General features: G+C 38.0%; 3 protein-coding genes across 3 annotated transcripts; 2 read left to right on the forward strand and 1 right to left on the reverse strand.

Annotated features, from left to right (window-relative positions):
• The first annotated feature begins 3,453 nt into the window (after positions 1-3,453).
• Positions 3,454-8,095, forward strand: LOC110749748 (Double Clp-N motif-containing P-loop nucleoside triphosphate hydrolases superfamily protein). Its single transcript, XM_021949925.2, has 4 exons — positions 3,454-3,594; positions 3,702-4,901; positions 5,553-5,796; positions 5,979-8,095. The coding sequence occupies exons 1-4, from the start codon at positions 3,551-3,553 to the stop codon at positions 7,824-7,826; spliced, it is 3,336 nt and encodes a 1,111-aa protein (XP_021805617.1). The 5' UTR covers positions 3,454-3,550; the 3' UTR covers positions 7,827-8,095.
• A 283-nt stretch (positions 8,096-8,378) lies between these two features.
• On the forward strand, positions 8,379-11,581 carry AL1 (alfin-like 1). Its single transcript, XM_021949955.2, has 5 exons — positions 8,379-8,532; positions 8,633-8,665; positions 9,061-9,283; positions 10,830-10,950; positions 11,064-11,581. The coding sequence occupies exons 1-5, from the start codon at positions 8,445-8,447 to the stop codon at positions 11,310-11,312; spliced, it is 714 nt and encodes a 237-aa protein (XP_021805647.1). The 5' UTR covers positions 8,379-8,444; the 3' UTR covers positions 11,313-11,581.
• Positions 11,582-14,428: 2,847 nt separating this feature from the next.
• Positions 14,429-17,682, reverse strand: LOC110749717 (jasmonate-induced oxygenase 2). Its single transcript, XM_021949882.2, has 3 exons — positions 16,806-17,682; positions 15,960-16,290; positions 14,429-15,009 (listed from the first exon to the last, which is right to left on the reverse strand). The coding sequence occupies exons 1-3, from the start codon at positions 17,297-17,299 to the stop codon at positions 14,758-14,760; spliced, it is 1,077 nt and encodes a 358-aa protein (XP_021805574.2). The 5' UTR covers positions 17,300-17,682; the 3' UTR covers positions 14,429-14,757.
• Between the last annotated feature and the right edge of the window lie 317 nt (positions 17,683-17,999).

Consider the following 17,999-nt stretch of genomic DNA (forward strand, 5'->3'; position numbering starts at 1 on the left):
TTTATTTCAATTTATTTATCCACATCTTTCTTTCAGAGTTTAATCTTATAAATAATTATGTATGAAAATAAATATCTGGTGTTTATAATGTGTTATAAATAATTATTAAGGTTATAATTAATAATCCATTTTACAAATTAATTAATTAAAACTTGGATTATCTAAGTGTTTATGTGTTATAATAACCTTTCTCCTTTTCTTTTTCCAATCCTCAAACAATTTGACAGCACCGCAGTGGACTAAAATGACAGAATGGTCCCAGTATAATGATAGCACAACGGAGAAAACCCACCGAGGAATAATAGAATTCTAAATTTGAGTAAAAAGCGTGAAAGATGGAAAAAGTTGTATACATATATATAAACACACACACACACATGGAAACGCAAATGGAGATTATGGCCCATAAAGAAAATGAGGTCAAATCCCATCAACTCCTTTTCCATATTCACACGCACGAAAAAGCTTTGAATTCAGAAAATGGTGGCAATGATGATGCCAAGAGGTTTTCAACTTCAAAAGTGAGAGGAATGTTGAATATTTACATATAATAACATGGCAAATGCATAATATAGTGACAGCCCAACACCTCTACAAACTGGAAACCCCTTATGTACTAACCTTGAATCGAATTATAGAATCAACGGCAAGTCCATCGGGCATCTGGTTTTAGTTCAAGTTTCCATCAATGGAAATTTGTTGCGATTATAAGCAAAAGCAAAGAGCTTGAATTTGTTCGTAGCTCCACCGAAAACACAAGCATGCAATATGTACCACCAAATGAGGTCTCAAATATGTCACTTTATACAACAAGGCCATCATTCAATCTAAGAACACATTGTTCTTTTCTAGTTTGTATAGCTCAGACACATCTCATGCTAGAAACGTGGGAGCAAATACTTTGACGACTAATAAGAAGGTGATACGTGGAAAAATGGATATTCTTTAGGTCGAATAATTATCCTAATTAGGGACTTATATTTGATTTAAGATAAGAATATCTTCCTAAATCAAGGAATCAATTTCTAGCAAATCTTTTTGATTAATTCCTATAATCTTTTTGGGCAAGAATAATCCTAATTAAATAAGGATTATTCTCCAAACCCTAATCAAACAACAACAAGTCTATAAATACATGGCTACACAACACACATAAGGTAATTCAAAATTCAATTTCCGAAATCCCCACAAGCTCTCTTTCTCTCTCTCTCTCTCTCTCTCTCTCTCTCTCTCTCTCTCTCTCTCTCTCTCTCGTCACCAGCCACTCGGTTTTATCGTATTCGCAAGAGACACGTCACCAGCCACTCGATTTTATCGTATTCGAATCTCTTGCGAATATTCGAACAAAACAAAGGAATAATAAAAAGATATTTAACACTATTTTGGGTGGATCTATATGCCGACCATCTTACGCTTGTAAGAGAGCCAACGGAGTCAAACCTAGGGCAGACAAGAGGTCTCATATTTGAATCTCCCTCCCCTTTAGTTAGACTATCCCTCATACTATAATAAATAAAAAGAGTTGTATGAGAGTAAAGAATAATAACATTCGCATATTGATGTAAATTTTACAAAGTGTGAAAACACGAAAGAAAAGAAAGTAAAAGATATTTTGATTCCAAATAGACTTTCGGGAGTAGTCTCTTCGGTGGTTAACTTAAAAGTTAAAAGCGTGAAGTTGAAAAATGCAGAGTTTCCAGCTTTTCTGTAAGGAAATAAAGGTGGAGAGATTCCAAACGCAGGAGATCTTCCAAGACCAGATTCTCCCTTTTCCATATCTCTATCACGAAAACATTTCAAATAAATAAAAATGAACTTTAGCTACGATTTGTGTGCGACTGAGAATGTATGTCGTCTCTTTGGCCGTCGAGAAGCCAAACATTTAATTATTTATGCGAAAATGACAGCAACTTTTTTCACTTTCGCACTCGAAAATGACACCACAGTCACCACTCTGTCTCAAAGCATATAATTTCAGCTCATCACAAACTTTATTTTTTTACTCATGTAAAAATAAATATCTCTCTCTTTCATCCTCAACCCTCCACATGTCATCCATACAAAAAAGAAATTAAAAAAAACCCCATAAATATCTCTCTAATTACAAGGCTTGGTATATATCATAAACCCTAAATAATTCATTGACGGCAATATATAACGACTAACTGTATTTACTGGACAAGACAACCCTCGGTGAAGGATTGCTCTCCACTCAACCGAAAGCTGCTTTTAGGGTACCTACTTACTAGTCGATTTGGGAAGGGGGAAGAAGGTGGCTGGGAAAGGTCTATTTGAGTGAGAAGACTGTGTTTGGTATGCGGGAAAAAAGCAGCTGAAAAGGTTAGCAAAAGCATGAGCAAAGTAGCAACAAAAAACCACATCAAATCAAACACCTACTCTATTAAGCCCTTTTCTCTCTCACTCATATACATACAGAGTGCGTTGATGAATTCAGTCTGAAAGAGTTTGGGTGAGAAAGAAGCAAACTACCAAGGAACAGGAAGAGAAGAAAAGTAGAAAACCTTTGATGATGAATCATGAGGGGTCCATTCCATTCTTCTTCTTCTTCTTCTTCTTCCAAAAAAAAAAAAAAAAAAAGGAAGGAAATCTTTTCATAAATACGATTTAAACTTGATAATGATCAATGACATGTATGTGTATGGTGGTGGTTGTTTTGTTGGGGGTTTCTTTTCTTCCCCATCACTTTTCTACCTTTACATATTTCAAGCCAAGAGGTCCTCTTTCTCCATCCCTCTCAAAAATAATAAATTTTCTCTCGCTTTTTTTTTCTTTAATAACAAATACAAAATTGACTAGATTATTATAAAGTTACCTTGTCAAAAAAGTTTGAGATCATTAGCGGAGTCTAGTCCAGTGAAAAATAATCTTGGTTTACACACTAACTAGTGATCTCATATTCATAGAACCTTAATACGTAGTGTGTGTGAGAAATCCCCCGAGCTCCTCCTCTTTTGTAATTCAGACTTTGTTTTTTTGTTCTTTTCGAAAACGATAAATTTATAATTAAGATTATAGCTTATATTAAAAAATTAATTATTCATCGTATTAATGATGGGAATAATATTATGAGGACTAGTGAGAGAGATAGATACTATATACCCATTTTCACTCCCAATAATAATATTGTTAAGTTGAAACAACTCAATGAGTCAACTCATAACACCACCCACCATGCTGTACACGTCAGCAGACAGTGACGTTGACTGTCAGTTTGTGGCCCACTCACTCAAAAAATTTAACTAAGTGGACAGAGCATCTTTCCCACAGTTCTCATTCTTTCACGCTTTCACTCTCCCCAAAACATGATGATCAACATGATCATCATGATATCTATGCTCAGCTGGTTTATTTTGCCTTTCTCGTGTGGGTCCCCAACTCCTTATGTGGGGCCCTCGTCCTTGTGTGGGCCACACCATCCACCCTCAACCAACACCACCACAGTCCAAACCCTCCACAGCAAACTTCTCTCCTTTCCTTCCCCAATAAATAATTAAAACCTCTCTCCCAAGCATGACACTTGACTCCCCCTATGCCCAAAATTCAGTCCATAATTTTTATCAAAATATTAAAAAGGTCCTCCTATTTTCTATAATCTAATCTATTTTTCTATTTGTTGGGTTCAAGAGGAATAAAAAAAAGTTGTAAAATCGTAATAAATTTTTGTTTTGTTTTGTTTTTAGTCTATTTGTATGCTCTGCGGCGATGCCTACGCCGGTTACTGTGGCCAGGCAATGCTTAACTCCGGAGGCAGCCCACGCGCTGGACGAGGCCGTGGCGGTGGCGCGACGCAGAGGCCACGGCCAAACGACGTCGCTGCACGCCGTGTCCGCTCTCCTTTCACTATCGTCCTCCACGCTGCGCGAGGCCTGCGCGCGCGCCCGAAACTCCGCCTACTCGCCGCGTCTCCAATTCAAGGCTCTCGAGCTCTGCCTCAGCGTCTCACTAGACCGGGTCCCCTCGACCCAACTCGCCGACGACCCGCCCGTGTCGAACTCGCTCATGGCCGCCGTCAAACGGTCGCAAGCCAACCAGAGAAGACAGCCCGAAAATTACCATCTCTACCACCAGCTCTCGCAGCAGTCCTCCATCTCCGCCGTTAAAGTGGAGCTCCAGCAGCTGATTCTCTCCATTCTCGACGACCCGGTTGTCAGTCGGGTCTTCGCCGAGGCGGGTTTTCGAAGCTCCGAAATTAAGCTCGCTATTTTGCGCCCTTTTCCTCAGCTCCTCAGGTACTCGCGCTCCAGAGCTCACCATCCTCTGTTTCTCTGCAACCTGACCGAGTATCCGGACCAGGTTCGCCGGACCCGACCCTCCTTTCCCTTCTCGGGTTCTTTAACCGACGGGGACGAGAATTCAAGGAGAATAGGAGAGGTTCTCATTAGAAACAGAGGAAGGAATCCTCTGCTTGTTGGTGTATACGCTTACGATGCGCTTAAGAGCTTCGTGGAAGCTTTGGAGAAAAGAAAAGATGGTGTTTTGCCTGTGGAGCTTTCTGGATTGAGTGTAGTTTCCACTGAAAAAGATTTCTCAAAGTTGATAACAGAGGATTGCGATAAAGGGTCTGTAAATTTGAAGTTTGGGGAGATGGGTCAGTTGGTAGAGCAGAGTTTGGGACCTGGGCTTGTTGTGAACATTGGAGACTTGAAGGCGTTTGTTGCAGACAATGCTTTAGGTGACTCAGTGAGTTACGTGGTTGCTCAATTGACCAGGTTGCTGGAGCTTCATCGTGGGAAAGTATGGTTGACTGGTGCCACAGCTAGCTATGGAAGCTACCTGAAATTTATTGGTAGGTTCCCGTCCATAGAAAAAGACTGGGACTTGCAGCTTCTGCCCATCACCTCTCTCAGACCTCCCTTGTCCGAATCGTATCCCAGGTCCAGGTGAGTTGTTGCTGCCCTGTAAATCTATGTATTGCATGGACTTGTTCTGTTTTAAATTTGATGCCATATGAGGTTGTGGAAGTTTTCTTTTGTTTGCTTCTGAATTATAAAATTATGTTATCTTTGCTTAGATGCTTCTGCATGTAGTTTTCCATATAATTTATTGCTGTGTAAAGTGAGAGTTGTACTTTCTTCTTATTGTTCTTTCTTTTTTTAAGTACAGATTTGTGGATTTGTGATATAGTTCTTTATTTGCGAAATTTAATATGTGGCTTGTACTTTCTGACATAGTTTGTAGTGATATAGCTTAATTTTTGGAGGAGTGAGGTGATTGACCAACGGCCTTTGTTTTTTTTTTTTTGCTGGAATATCGGCCAAATACCTGAGTTAGATAATATCAAGTTATATACTGCAATTTGAAATAGATTTATATGAGACCATATTTCATAGTCCATCCTCTAAGCTTTTGAAAAATATTTTTAGCTCTCATAAATTCATACTCCATCCTCTATGCATGTTTAAGTAATCAAAAGTGTGGAACACTTATGCATTTGTTGGAACTGTCTGTTCAGAATGTCTATTTTCCAGTTTGATTTCTGACTGTATGTGCCTGTTGAATCTCACAGTTTCCTGGTCATGATGTACTTACAGCTTGATGGAGTCATTTGTTCCATTTGGTGGATTCTTTTCAGCACCTTCTGACCTAAACCTCCCAATAAGTAGTTCATATCAGTGCGTGGCCCGCAATCATCCGTGCAATGAAAAATGTGGGCAAGAAGCATATGCTGCTCCGAAGGGCGGTGTTGCTGCTTCAATGGCAGGTCAGCATCAAGCTAGCTTGCCTTCTTGGTTGCAGATGGCTCCACTTGGCATAAGCAAGGGATTCGATACGAAGGTGTGTATCACGATCAATACATCTTCAATTCAGAAGGTTGAATTGTCAATATTGTGCTTTGTTTTTCTAGATGACAACCAGTTGGTGTTCTATCATTTGTTGGGATTTTGAAATCTTCACTTCAAACTACAGGTTTTTTTACATTATTCGTTTGAAAACTAGTTTGTATCTCTTCAGTGCAGACCAAAGATGATGGTGTGTTATTGAGTGCCAAAGTTACAGAGCTACGAGACAAATGGGGTGATACATGCCAACATCTTCATCACCCTCATCCCCTGCCTGAAGCAAACTTGTTTCCAACTATAGTGGGCTTTCAGTCTCCTGAAGACAAGGACAATCAAGGCAACAACACGAACATTTCTTCAAATAAAACTGAGTGCAAGAATACAAATTCATGCATGCCCATAGATGTGCAAACAAAATCAAGCGTTCCTCCCCAAGCTACTAATGACAGTTTCTCATCTGAAGTATGGGAAAAACCTTCGAAAGATGAAGATCTTGAGTCGGGTGGCCTCAGGTCTCCTTCCCTGTCCAATTCTAGTGTGGTTGACGGTAGCCGAACATCTGCTACATCTACCACTTCCGTGACCACAGATTTAGGGTTAGGAATATGCTCTTCTCCTGCTAGTAATACAGCCAATAAACCTCCAAATCAGAATCAAGGAGTTAAACAGGACATCTCAGGTTGCTTTTCCTCTAATGTAGATTTAGTCAATGGGAATCTCTATTCTGTTCAATCATCATCCTGCTCAAGTCTTGACAACCATGGGCAGTTTGATCCAAGTGATGCCAAGGTGCTTTTTAGAGCTCTCTTTGAGAGGGTTGGCTGGCAAATTGAAGCTATAAGTGTTATTAGCCAAAGAATAGCTCAAAATTTCGTTGGAGCAAGTCACAGAAGGGACATATGGTTCAATTTTACAGGACCTGATAGGTATGGCAAAAAGAAAACTGCTGTTGCCCTTGCTGAGGTATTATATGGAGGCCAGGAACAATTGATCTGTGTGGATCTGGATTCTCAGGACGGAATGATCCATTCAGACACAATCTTTGACTGTCAAGCAGTGAATGGTTATGATGTGAAGTTTAGAGGTAAGACGGTTGTTGATTATGTTGCCGGAGAATTGTGCAAGAAACCGTTGTCCGTTGTCTTCCTAGAAAATGTTGACAAGGCGGATGTGGTGACTCGAAATAGTTTGTCCCAGGCTTTATTGACTGGTAAGTTCTCAGACTCCCATGGAAGACAAGTCAGCACCAGTAATGCAATATTTGTTACAACTTCAAAATTCTCAAAGGGATGCAGTATTCTCACTTCCACAAACGGACCCTCCAACTATTCTGAGGAAAGAATCTTGCAAGCGAAAGGGCGGTCGGTGCAGATCACCATTGAATGTTCCTTTGAAGACAGCATGGCCATAAGCGAAAACTGGAGGGCATCCTCCAATACAACTAAAGAAGGCATATCCAACCAACATCTTCTGAATAAAAGGAAACTGATTGGTGTCAATGAGCCTCTAGAGCAGCATGAAGTCTCAGAGATGCCCAAACGTGCTAACAAGACATCAACTAGGTATCTGGATCTCAACCTTCCTGCCGAAGAAACTGCAGCACAAGACACAGACGATGGGAGCTCTGAAAACGACTGCCCATCTGAAAACTCCAATCCTTGGTTGCAAGAATTCTTTGAGCGGGTGGATGATACAGTGGTATTCAAACCGGTTGATTTTGATGCACTTGCTGAGAAAATATCGAAGGAGATCAAGAACAGTTTCCACAAGTTTGTTGACACCGAGTGTTTGCTAGAAATCGACTCAAAAGTCATGGAACAACTACTTGCAGCAGTGTATTTGACAGACAGGTATAAGGTGGTGGAAACTTGGGTGGAGCAAGTACTGAGCAGGGGATTTGCTGAAGTTCAGAAGAGATATAGCTCCAATGCAATTACTATGCTAAAACTTAAAACTTGTGAGGGGCTTTGCTTGGAGCAGCCAGCACCAAAAACTTTCCTTCCCCCCAGCATTATACTAAAATGATTTCCAAGAAAAGTGTATTCTTGTAATTATATAATATAAGGTAGCATGTAGCTTCTAGTAACCTTTGTTAGCCTCTTTCATTTTCTGTTTTCTGTGTTTTATTTATTTCTGGGCCTGTCCTTGTTTAGCCTCTTATCCCATGGTTTTAATGGGTTTTGCTTGTGCTTGTATGAAACTTCTATGTACCAATTAAGCTGTTTTGCTTTAAATGATGTGTAAAACTCCAAAAGAAAGTTGGGAAGGAATTTTATGTGAATAATTGTTACTAATTTCTTCCTAGCTTCTTTTTTTTTATTTTTTTGGGAGCAAATGCTCTATAAAATAGAAGCACCTTAAAAGAGTACAAAAGATAGCAATTTGTTCCTAGCTTTATTGTGTTCAATCAGACCATTGGTAATTTTTATTGTCTCCCATTTTATGTTACAAGCGATATTAAAAGAGGAGAAATTCGAACACAAAACCCCAAGCCCAAGCCTATTAACCAAATAGGACAAAGTTGAGGAATCAGAGTCATAAGCCAGCCCAAGCCCAAATGAAAGCCCAGGTCTCCTCCTTATCTAATCCAATCCCTTATTTTGTTTTCAAAAATATATATCAAATCACACACATTTGGGGAAAATGCCATCTTCGAGCCCTCGCACCGTCGAGGAGATCTTCAAGGACTACAGCGCTCGTCGCTCTGCTGTCATTCGCGCCCTTACCTACGGTTCTCTCTCTATCTGTGTTCTAAATTACATACAAAAAAATGCATGCTTTTTTATTTAGTGTGATGTTAATTGACGCTTTGCTTGTTTCTGCACTTTCAGATGTGGATGAGTTCTATTCGCTTTGCGATCCAGGTCGCTTCTTATTTCGGTTTTTTTATTTTTCTCTTCATTAGCTTTCTGTTTGGTTACCGAGAAAGTTGAGTAAAAATATAGGCTGGAGTATGTCTTTGTAATTATCATGAGATTTTGTTCTGTTTTGGTGCTTAGGGATAGTAGTCGTTTTAGGTTCTGACTGAGTAGAAACGCTGAAAGGCATCAGATTTAGAATTGTTGTTTCATTTCTCTTTCTACATTTTGTAGGAAACCTAACAGAGCATATTATTTTTCAGTTTCCGCTTATAGCTTCTACTAATCGTATTCCATTGATGCCTTTAGTTTAATTTCAATCAAAATTTTATTGCTTGTTTCGCTTCCATTTGGAATGGGATGCTTTACTTATAAACTGTGTGTACGTTAATATCTTTCAGAGAAGGAGAATTTGTGCCTGTACGGACACCCAGATGAGTCGTGGGAGGTGACTCTGCCGGCAGAAGAAGTACCCCCGGAGCTTCCTGAGCCTGCACTGGGCATTAATTTTGCAAGAGATGGGATGAACCGTAAGGATTGGCTGTCATTGATTGCGGTACATAGTGATTCTTGGTTGCTCTCTGTGGCTTTCTACTTTGGTGCTCGCCTGAATCGAAATGAGAGGTTTGTTGTTCTTGTCCTGAGTTTACAGCTGATATTTTCGTGAATTCAAATGTTATTTTTGATGTTGTTTTCCTGTTCTCATTCACGCAGCAAAGATCTGTCTTTCAGGCATTCATAATATTTCATGAGCTCTTATTGCCTGTTTTCATGAAAGATTAGGGGCCGTTTGGCATCCGAAAACATTTTTTTATTTCTGAATACACTGGATCGTTTTCTCTGCCAGAAAACATGTTTGACACAGCATTTTCAAAAACAAATTTGCGAAAAGATCTTTAAAAACAGCCCATTTTTAGAAAACACTATAACATCCTTTTTTCAGTTTTCTAATTGTTGATTTCAGAATTGGGGATGATATCGTATGCGGATATCTTTTCTGTATATGTCAAATCAACCACCATCTGATGCCCAAAGCCCTCAATTGGAAACTTCACCTCTTCTTTTGAGCAGTCATTTTCATGAATTTCATTTCAGCAAGCTCCAAATCGTCAATGCTCTGGTTCCCAATTTGAATCAAGCCTGAAAGTAACTTTAGAAAATCTCATCTCCAAATCCTAAAACTTGATTGAGATTAACAGTTTTTGGTTTGTCAAGAAAACCCTAGCTTTTGACCCAAATTGAAGAGATCGATGAGCAGAGGAATGAGAAGGGTCTTCTTCCTTCTCTTTTTGAATCTGATAAAGAAAAAGAAAAAGAAATCCCCCTGTGGCCATGGCCTGATTGTGGGAAAGCACTCCTCACTAAATTGTGTTTTGGTTTAGTCTGAACTCTTCCCATTTTCTTTGTTTTGCTGATTTAGGGCCTAGCAGGCTTCCTTGATGTGTATTGTATTTCTGCTGTCCCTTTTGGGTGCCTTGATGAATTATGATTTCTGACCCAAAAAAAGAGGTAATACAGTAGTAGCCCACACAATGTGTCAGTCACATAAACAAAATGTGAGGCCTGTGAAGGGTCATATACTAGCCCAAACGTGTTTATTACTTTGTTATATAATTTGGTTTGATTTACATTAACATATTTAAAATGATAATTTAATAAAATACTTTGGAATTGTTTTCAGTGCCTAATTCCTTGGAATCATTTTTAAGTGAACAGGTTCCTGATATTTCGTTTGACATAAATGAATCCTCGCTGTATATTATGAGAATAATGACAAGAAAAAATAAAGTCTTTGTTGTTACAAGATAGTTGTTAATACTTGTTATACCTGGACAATACAATGAACTGTACTTAATTGAAGCTGCTGATTTATAAGCACAGACATCCAATTCAGAAATGTCATTTTCACTTCCCTTCTATAGTATTTCCTTGCCCACCCTCTAGCTTCCTGATTCAATAGATGTTGTTCATTGAGGAACTTAGTGTTAATTGTATAATGTGGTGTGTTGTCCCACCATTTCATTTTAGTGCAAATTATCTCCTGTACCTGGCCACCATATTGAAATTGTCACTAAACTAAAAGGTGGTTTGCTGGGCCATCAATCTTGGTAACCCCAAACAAAGAAGGTTGCAAGTGTGTACATAAATAACCATTTTTTTAAATCAACAGGAAGCGTCTATTTAGCTTGACAAATGATCTGCCTACAATCTTTGAAGTCGTAACTGGAAGGAAGCCAGTAAAAGACAAACCCAGTGCAGATAGTGGAAGTAAATCCAGGAACAGTGCAAAGGTGAAAATTTCTCCCTCTCTCTCTCTGAAAATAATTGCCTGCCAACTGAGCTTTGGATGGTCTTTCCCTTTATGCAAATTTTGGGCTTATGACCAATCTCTGTGTCTTTGCAGAGATCAATTGATGGACAAATAAAGAGCAATAATAAGTTACTCGATGGGAGTTATGTGGAGGATGAAGATGAGCATAGTGAAACCCTATGTGGAAGCTGTGGGGGAAATTACAGTGCTAATGAGTTTTGGATTGGCTGTGACATCTGCGAGAGGTGGTACCATGGGAAGTGTGTGAAGATAACACCAGCCAAGGCAGAATATATTCAGCAGTACAAATGTCCTTCTTGCAGCACAAAGAAAGGCAAGTAGTAGTGACTAATGAAAAGCTCGGCGTCCAGGGATTTTACCCCATTGTAATGGTCAATTGTACGGTCGGTAGATACTCTCTGACCACGGTTTTTCTTGTTTTATTCCCACTCTCCGGCCATGCTGCCATCATTAAAACCTAGTTTTATCCCCCCCCCCCCCCCCCTCTCCCTTCTTCCTGCGTTATATGTTCCTCTGTATCCTCGTAATGTATAGATCTTGTTTCATTTGTGTTATTTATGAAATGCTCCAGAGTTTTAGTTACTAAATAATGTGGTTTATGATTTGACAGTACAACTTCTGAGTGTAGTATGAAGCTTATCCTTGTGTGAATAATTTTTCAGTCTAAGTCTCTACGAGTAATGTGTATTGTATTTATGAAATATCAATTACGTCGTCCACTAATATTATAGATCCACTTGTACAATTTGTAGATAGAGTTGAGTTGACTACAAGTCTTCACGTGCTTTGTAGAAACCTTGTGATGGCGCATTGATTGTCGTTTTTCTTACTTTAAAAAAATTTCAGGTGACATCTACATCAGCAATTTAACAAAATATGTATCAATCAACTGTATTATTGATTGGTGCTGCTACAATGACGACCTTCAGATCTTATTCTTATTTAACAAGCCCGAATAATAAAAAACGTGCTGGTATTGAGTACACGTGCTTCTTTGACTTTTACTTTTGAGGCATGCTGACATGATTATACCTGTTCCCAAACAGATGGCATGGCCCAGCTTAATAGTTAATTAAATACTTAATAATTCCATCATTAAAAGTTAAAACTTCTCCTCCTTTGCCCACTACTTGGTTGGTGCCTTTATTCCTTTTAATATATGTCATCTCCACTTGCAATGCAATCTTTAGCTTACATGCATGAACCTCCTCACTCCTGCCTGCTCACTTTTTGCAATTTACGGATACAATTCAAAGCATGAATTCAGAATGGACTTTAGAGGTAGATGGTTTCATATTTCACCCATAAGCAAATGGATTTATAATCCTTGAATTATTGGTTGGAGCATGGAGTTATTTGACTGATTCAAAGTTGCAATTCCTTGTTTTTAAAGCTCATACCGACACGGGTAGTCTCATATTCGAACTCCCATGATAATGTGTATGAAAACTACCCTTCCTCGATATCACTTGTATTAAAAAATAACTCATATAAACACGAATGATTAGAGTTGGAAGTTTCGAGCTTAAATACCATGTATGTTAGTCACTAGGCCCCAAACAGTCAAACTTTGAGGGAATATCAAACTAAACATGCCTCACCTCTTATACTTAATTATAAGGTTATTGCCAAATTGTCATCATCAAAGAAGACCTTGCTAAAATTGTTTTCATCCTTCCATGGTGTGGATGCATTCTCATAGGCATATATAACCTGATAGTGACTGATGCATATTCATAGTCCTTTTGGTTATAATCACAATTACTGCTAGCTAATCACCACACCAGTGGATATAATCAGAACATATATTATACATACGTGGCTTGCAGGGAAATGAAGCACTTTGTTCTTCTCGATTGTCAAATTAGAATTGGTTTGAGGATAAAAATCAACAAGTTTAAACTACTACGTGCCACCATATAAATCAGTAATCACAAAACTAACGTATACGCTATGGTGCTTAAGATCAATCATTTTCTTCATAGATCAAGTCTACCTTCATTAATATTTTAGGTTGAAGAAAAATTAGGAGATGTTGACCACAAATGTAAAGAGACTATAAGGAGAATACCACTATGGCATTATCCCAAGCCAATCATTTATTGTCATATATTTTAACTTTTCGGCATAACAATGCATGATAGGCTTAGAATATTGCCACGATGACATCCCCATTATATATAAATTCTTATGAACTAGAAGGCATCTCAGAAGTGATCACACATGACATGACACAATTGTAGGTTGCTATATATAAATTATTTATTAACTAAGAAATCAAACAAAACTTATTAAGAATTAAGAAGAAAAAAAGTCTTGGATTTGGATGATAGATAATGAAGGGGGCCCCACACATCTCTAGCATCTGCTAGGGACCGCCAAGGATTGCCTCACATCAGACATCACAATGAATAGAAATATACAGTGAGACTGATGTTAATAATTTACATATTAAAAAAATAAAACCATTCAAAGTTTGCAAATTTGGATCCGACAAAACTGCCCAAGATGATGTCGCCCACAACATATATTCTACCAAACGATATAAAATCAAAATAAGTAAAAGAATCTGGATTAAGTCCAATACGAGACAAAATCAAAATTATTAGATATTTGAATCAATATATACTCTATGTATATATATCTCTCTCTCTCTCTCTGAGAAAAAGCCATTCTATCATCAATACACACACATGTGCTAAATTGTTATTAATTAAGTATTATTAGAATCTAGAAGAACCTTAACAGTTGACACTTGACTTTTTCTACATGATTGAAGCATAGAAAAATGAAGCTATGCTGAAGCACGGCTTTAGACTTTAAATAAGAGAGTACATATAGAGATTAATTAACATAAATTAATGATGGATTAATAAAAAAATATTTGCACACTAATTCCACTAAAAAAAAATCGTACACTAATTAATCAAAGGTGAATCATGAACCAGTCCCCGTAATAATTAATTAATCAAAGGTGAATCATGAAACCAGTCCCTGTAATAATTAATGTAAATTGAGTCAAATTCCAATCATCCGATGTGGATGGCATTATAATTTGTGCACCAATCTAATCTATTGAACTTGTAAAATATTATATTCAATTAAGGTATTAGGCACATTTATTTCATCATAAGAAGTATTAGAATTGCAGCCAAGTTCTCCCCTCCCTCCAAGTGCATCCGGGTTCGATTCACGTATGAGACAATCTTAAGACTTTTAAATAACATCATTGAACATTCGTACACTTCTTATTTGTATGGTCTAATTAATGCCTGTTAATTTATGGTCTGAACCAATTAAAGTTAATATGATATTATGGTGTTTACCCAATCTTTACGATAAGAAGCAATGACCAACATGTTTCATGTTTTATAATTTTATATTTGTACCACAACACTAGGCTTGACTTATGAATATTAAAGAAAAAAAACAATCAATAAAACTGTAAAAAAAAATGCCATTAATATATTGTAATATTTAACCAACGGTCCAAATATGACCAAAGTATTTTATTGTCACCACAATCAATGGAACAAATTAAGTGGGAGAAAGCTGTGTCATTAGATACAATTCGAATCTTTGTAGCCCCCCTCCATAAACATCAATAATTTTTCACTATAGTTTTGTGATCCCTTTGTGATTACAAGATCTACAATTAACTCTCAGTAAAGAGGGATCGTTATATATTTATATATATATTTATATGTGCTCAGCTTCTCATGTGATTTACAGTAGGGAAGAAAATTTATAATTAATATGGTGAGGACTATTTTCGTGGAGACTTTAAAGAGTCGACTTGGGATTTGCCTCGAGGGCCATTCAATCTTATGTAAAGCCTGTACTCGTTGAATGTCATGGGAGGGTAGAGCGCAGGTCTTTCTGGGGTGACAAGCTCCTTTGCCGGCTCTATGGCTATGTCGCTCTTCGGATTGTAGAAGAAGGCCAGTGAGAGTCTCTCCTTTGCTGGGTTTACGATCACTCTGTGCTCTACGCTCTTGTATGTTGCGTTACTTAGAACCTAATCATTCAAACAAAACACAGATTAATTAGGTTTACATTAAAAAATAATTTGGTAATTCTCAAGATAAACATGTTATATTATGAACCTGTCAATCGTAACGACCGACTGCATGTTGTGGTCCACTTTTAACAATATTATACCAAACACTAAATCCGGAGTTTCTATGATTATTGTTGGGTAACGACTAATTATGCAATCAATTAGCACAAAAATGACGAAAAAAGATGAGAGTAAAAGTTTTGTAAGCACGTGTAGCTGTCTCCATAGCAAGGAAGTTAGAACTTGCGAGTGTTTATATTGTGATATATTTAATATAATATAATTAAGAATAATATTTAGTTGAAGGGGTCCTAATGATGTTCATGTTCAAGCAGAAACTTGAGAGTTTTATATATTACTTGGCGTGAAACACTGTCGCTCCAGAGTGCCAAATTAAATTAATGTATGAAAGAATTAAACTGAAGATTAAAGAAATAGTAACTTTATACCTCCATATATTGAAGAGTTTGGTTTACTTTGACCTAGTCATCAGTTGATTACCTCCCTATATGTACACGCGAACGTCTATTTTCTACCATCTCTTTTTGTTTTTTTCTCTGTTTTCAATGGCGGTCGCATAGTAATAACTTAAAATTCCATCTTTTAAGTTTGAATAGTAGGATAATGTGTGTCGCTTAGGTTGCAAAAACAAACATGTTCATGCACCCGTACTGTTTGCGCATGAATTAAATGATGCATGTTTTAGTTTTGACCAAAATGGATTGGCTTGGTTAGGTTTGGAGGAGGAGGAGCCCATCAAAACCTGACCCCTCCATGTGCCCGTGGTTCATGCATATTTGGTACCCCAAACATTTTTATTTATTTATTATTTTATTTGCAATAAGGATAATCTAGATGACAAATAAACAGATATAAATAAATAAAATTAAGAATACAAAATTATTCACCTGAATTTGATCACCAATGTTGACAATAAAAGCGTGTGGAGCTGGCTTGACAGTGATCCAAGTGTCATCTTTTCGGACCTGTAAACCTGCGACATGTTGATCTGCGAGTAGTACGGTCATGCCTCCAGGGTCTGAGTGGGATGACAGGCCCAGCGTCAGGTCAGGCTGAGGACACTTTGGATAAAAATTCACCCTTAAGCATGCCCCAATATCCTCACCACCAAACCCCTTTTGGAGAAAGTCTTGTTCTAATCCAAGGTTTAGTGATAAAATCTTCATTATCCTCCCACAAAGCTTCACTACTTCCTTCCCATACTCATCTATTACTTCCCTGAAAAAAAATACACAACTCAAATCATCACACGACACAAACAAACTAAAAATACTCCCTCGTATATTTCGGAACATAAAATTATATTTAAAATCAAAGAAAAGAGGAAATTCGACTGTGACGTTGAGTACAGAGGTAAATAATATGTCTTACTATACTCTTTTTCCAAGCATACAATAGATTATTTGAATTTAATGGCATGCGCCTACAAATTTAATTACCATGTAGGATATGTGAGACAAAACTGAAGAAAAGTATAAAGCAAGTAGGAATGGTTAATGAGGAATAATAAGCAAGAGATTAAGACAAGAGATTAGTGAGGAATGGTTAATGAGGAATAATAAACAAGAGATTAAGACAAGCTTAGAGAGCCCACTTAATTAAAGTTAGAATCACGAACATAACAATAGTAACAAACTATTAGTCTAGTAGTATTTCTGTTTCCGGTTCGAGTCTAGTGATACTTTACTTTCTAATAATAAGCAGTAGATGTCTATTTTGACTTGGGAAAGTACCTGGCATAGCCGGGGAGGGCCGGCCACTTGTCGTAGTCCTTCAAGCACAATGGAAGATAGTGAAGGAAATAATAGTCACTCCAGTCAAGAATGGCACCTTTCTCAACCCCAAGCCTGCTGCCGTACCCTTCATAGGTCTTGGGTGAGTTGGCGTAGGCTTGCTTCAGCTCCATCGGCAAATGGAAGAATTGGCGCCAAACTTCCTGGGTCCGGTCCATCAAACCGTGGCTAACGCCATGGTTCACGACTTGGAAGAACCCCCAGTCCCGGCAGGCCTCAGAAATTTGTCCAAGTGTGGTGGCTCGCAGATGATCGTGGTCCAAGCCTCGGAGGTCAATGGTTGGGATGTTAGTATGGATGGCTTGATCAGAATTGGAGAAGATTGGGGTTGGTCTTTGGGTTGGGGGCTTGATGTATCGGTCTGGAAACACACCGGTCTCGGACAAGGACTGGACCCGGACTATTGGCTCTGGCCAATCCGATGGGCAGTTCATGGTGTTTTTGTAGCTTGGGCTTCCAAGGTTTGTTTGGAAAAGAAGACGGCTGTGATTGTCAAAAGTTTGGAGAGAGATGATGAGAGAGGGGGAGGGATGGGATTGTGAGGGCGTGGATGAGAGTGAGAATGGTAGTTAAAGGAGGAGAGATGATGTAGTGGGGAGTGAAATGGACGTGAAAGAGAAACGTGAAATATATGAGGTTTTTATAACCAAGTTTCAATAAGATAGAATAGTAAATTTACGGCTGTGAATGAGAGAAGAGGAACAGCCTTTTGTATACAGCCTTCTCTCTGTCTCTCTCTCTTCACATGGTTGAGAGAGATGGCAAATTATTCTCGTATAACAAGTTTCGACTGTTGCTACAAGGAACAAAATTGTAGATTTTATATTAATCAACCATCTCAAGTACATATATATATAGTGGTTGGTACTTAATATATACGTCAATAGTCAAATTTCAAATTCACCCACCCGGAATTAATTGTAGTAGCATGTGTTTTATATTTTGTGTGGAATTCAATATCATCAGCATGTCTCGTCAATTGAATGAATAATAAAGTCGATAATCTTTCCGCATAGAATCCTCTATAATAATTTGATTGGAATTCCATATACTGCATCATGACATCGTCATATATAGAATAATAAGATACATAAATCCGATAATCTTTCCACATAGCGTGATGTTTACTAATAC

This window comes from Prunus avium, chromosome 2 (genome assembly GCF_965620075.1).
Source record: "Prunus avium chromosome 2, drPruAviu1.hap1.1, whole genome shotgun sequence".
Lineage (NCBI taxonomy): Eukaryota > Viridiplantae > Streptophyta > Magnoliopsida > Rosales > Rosaceae > Prunus > Prunus avium.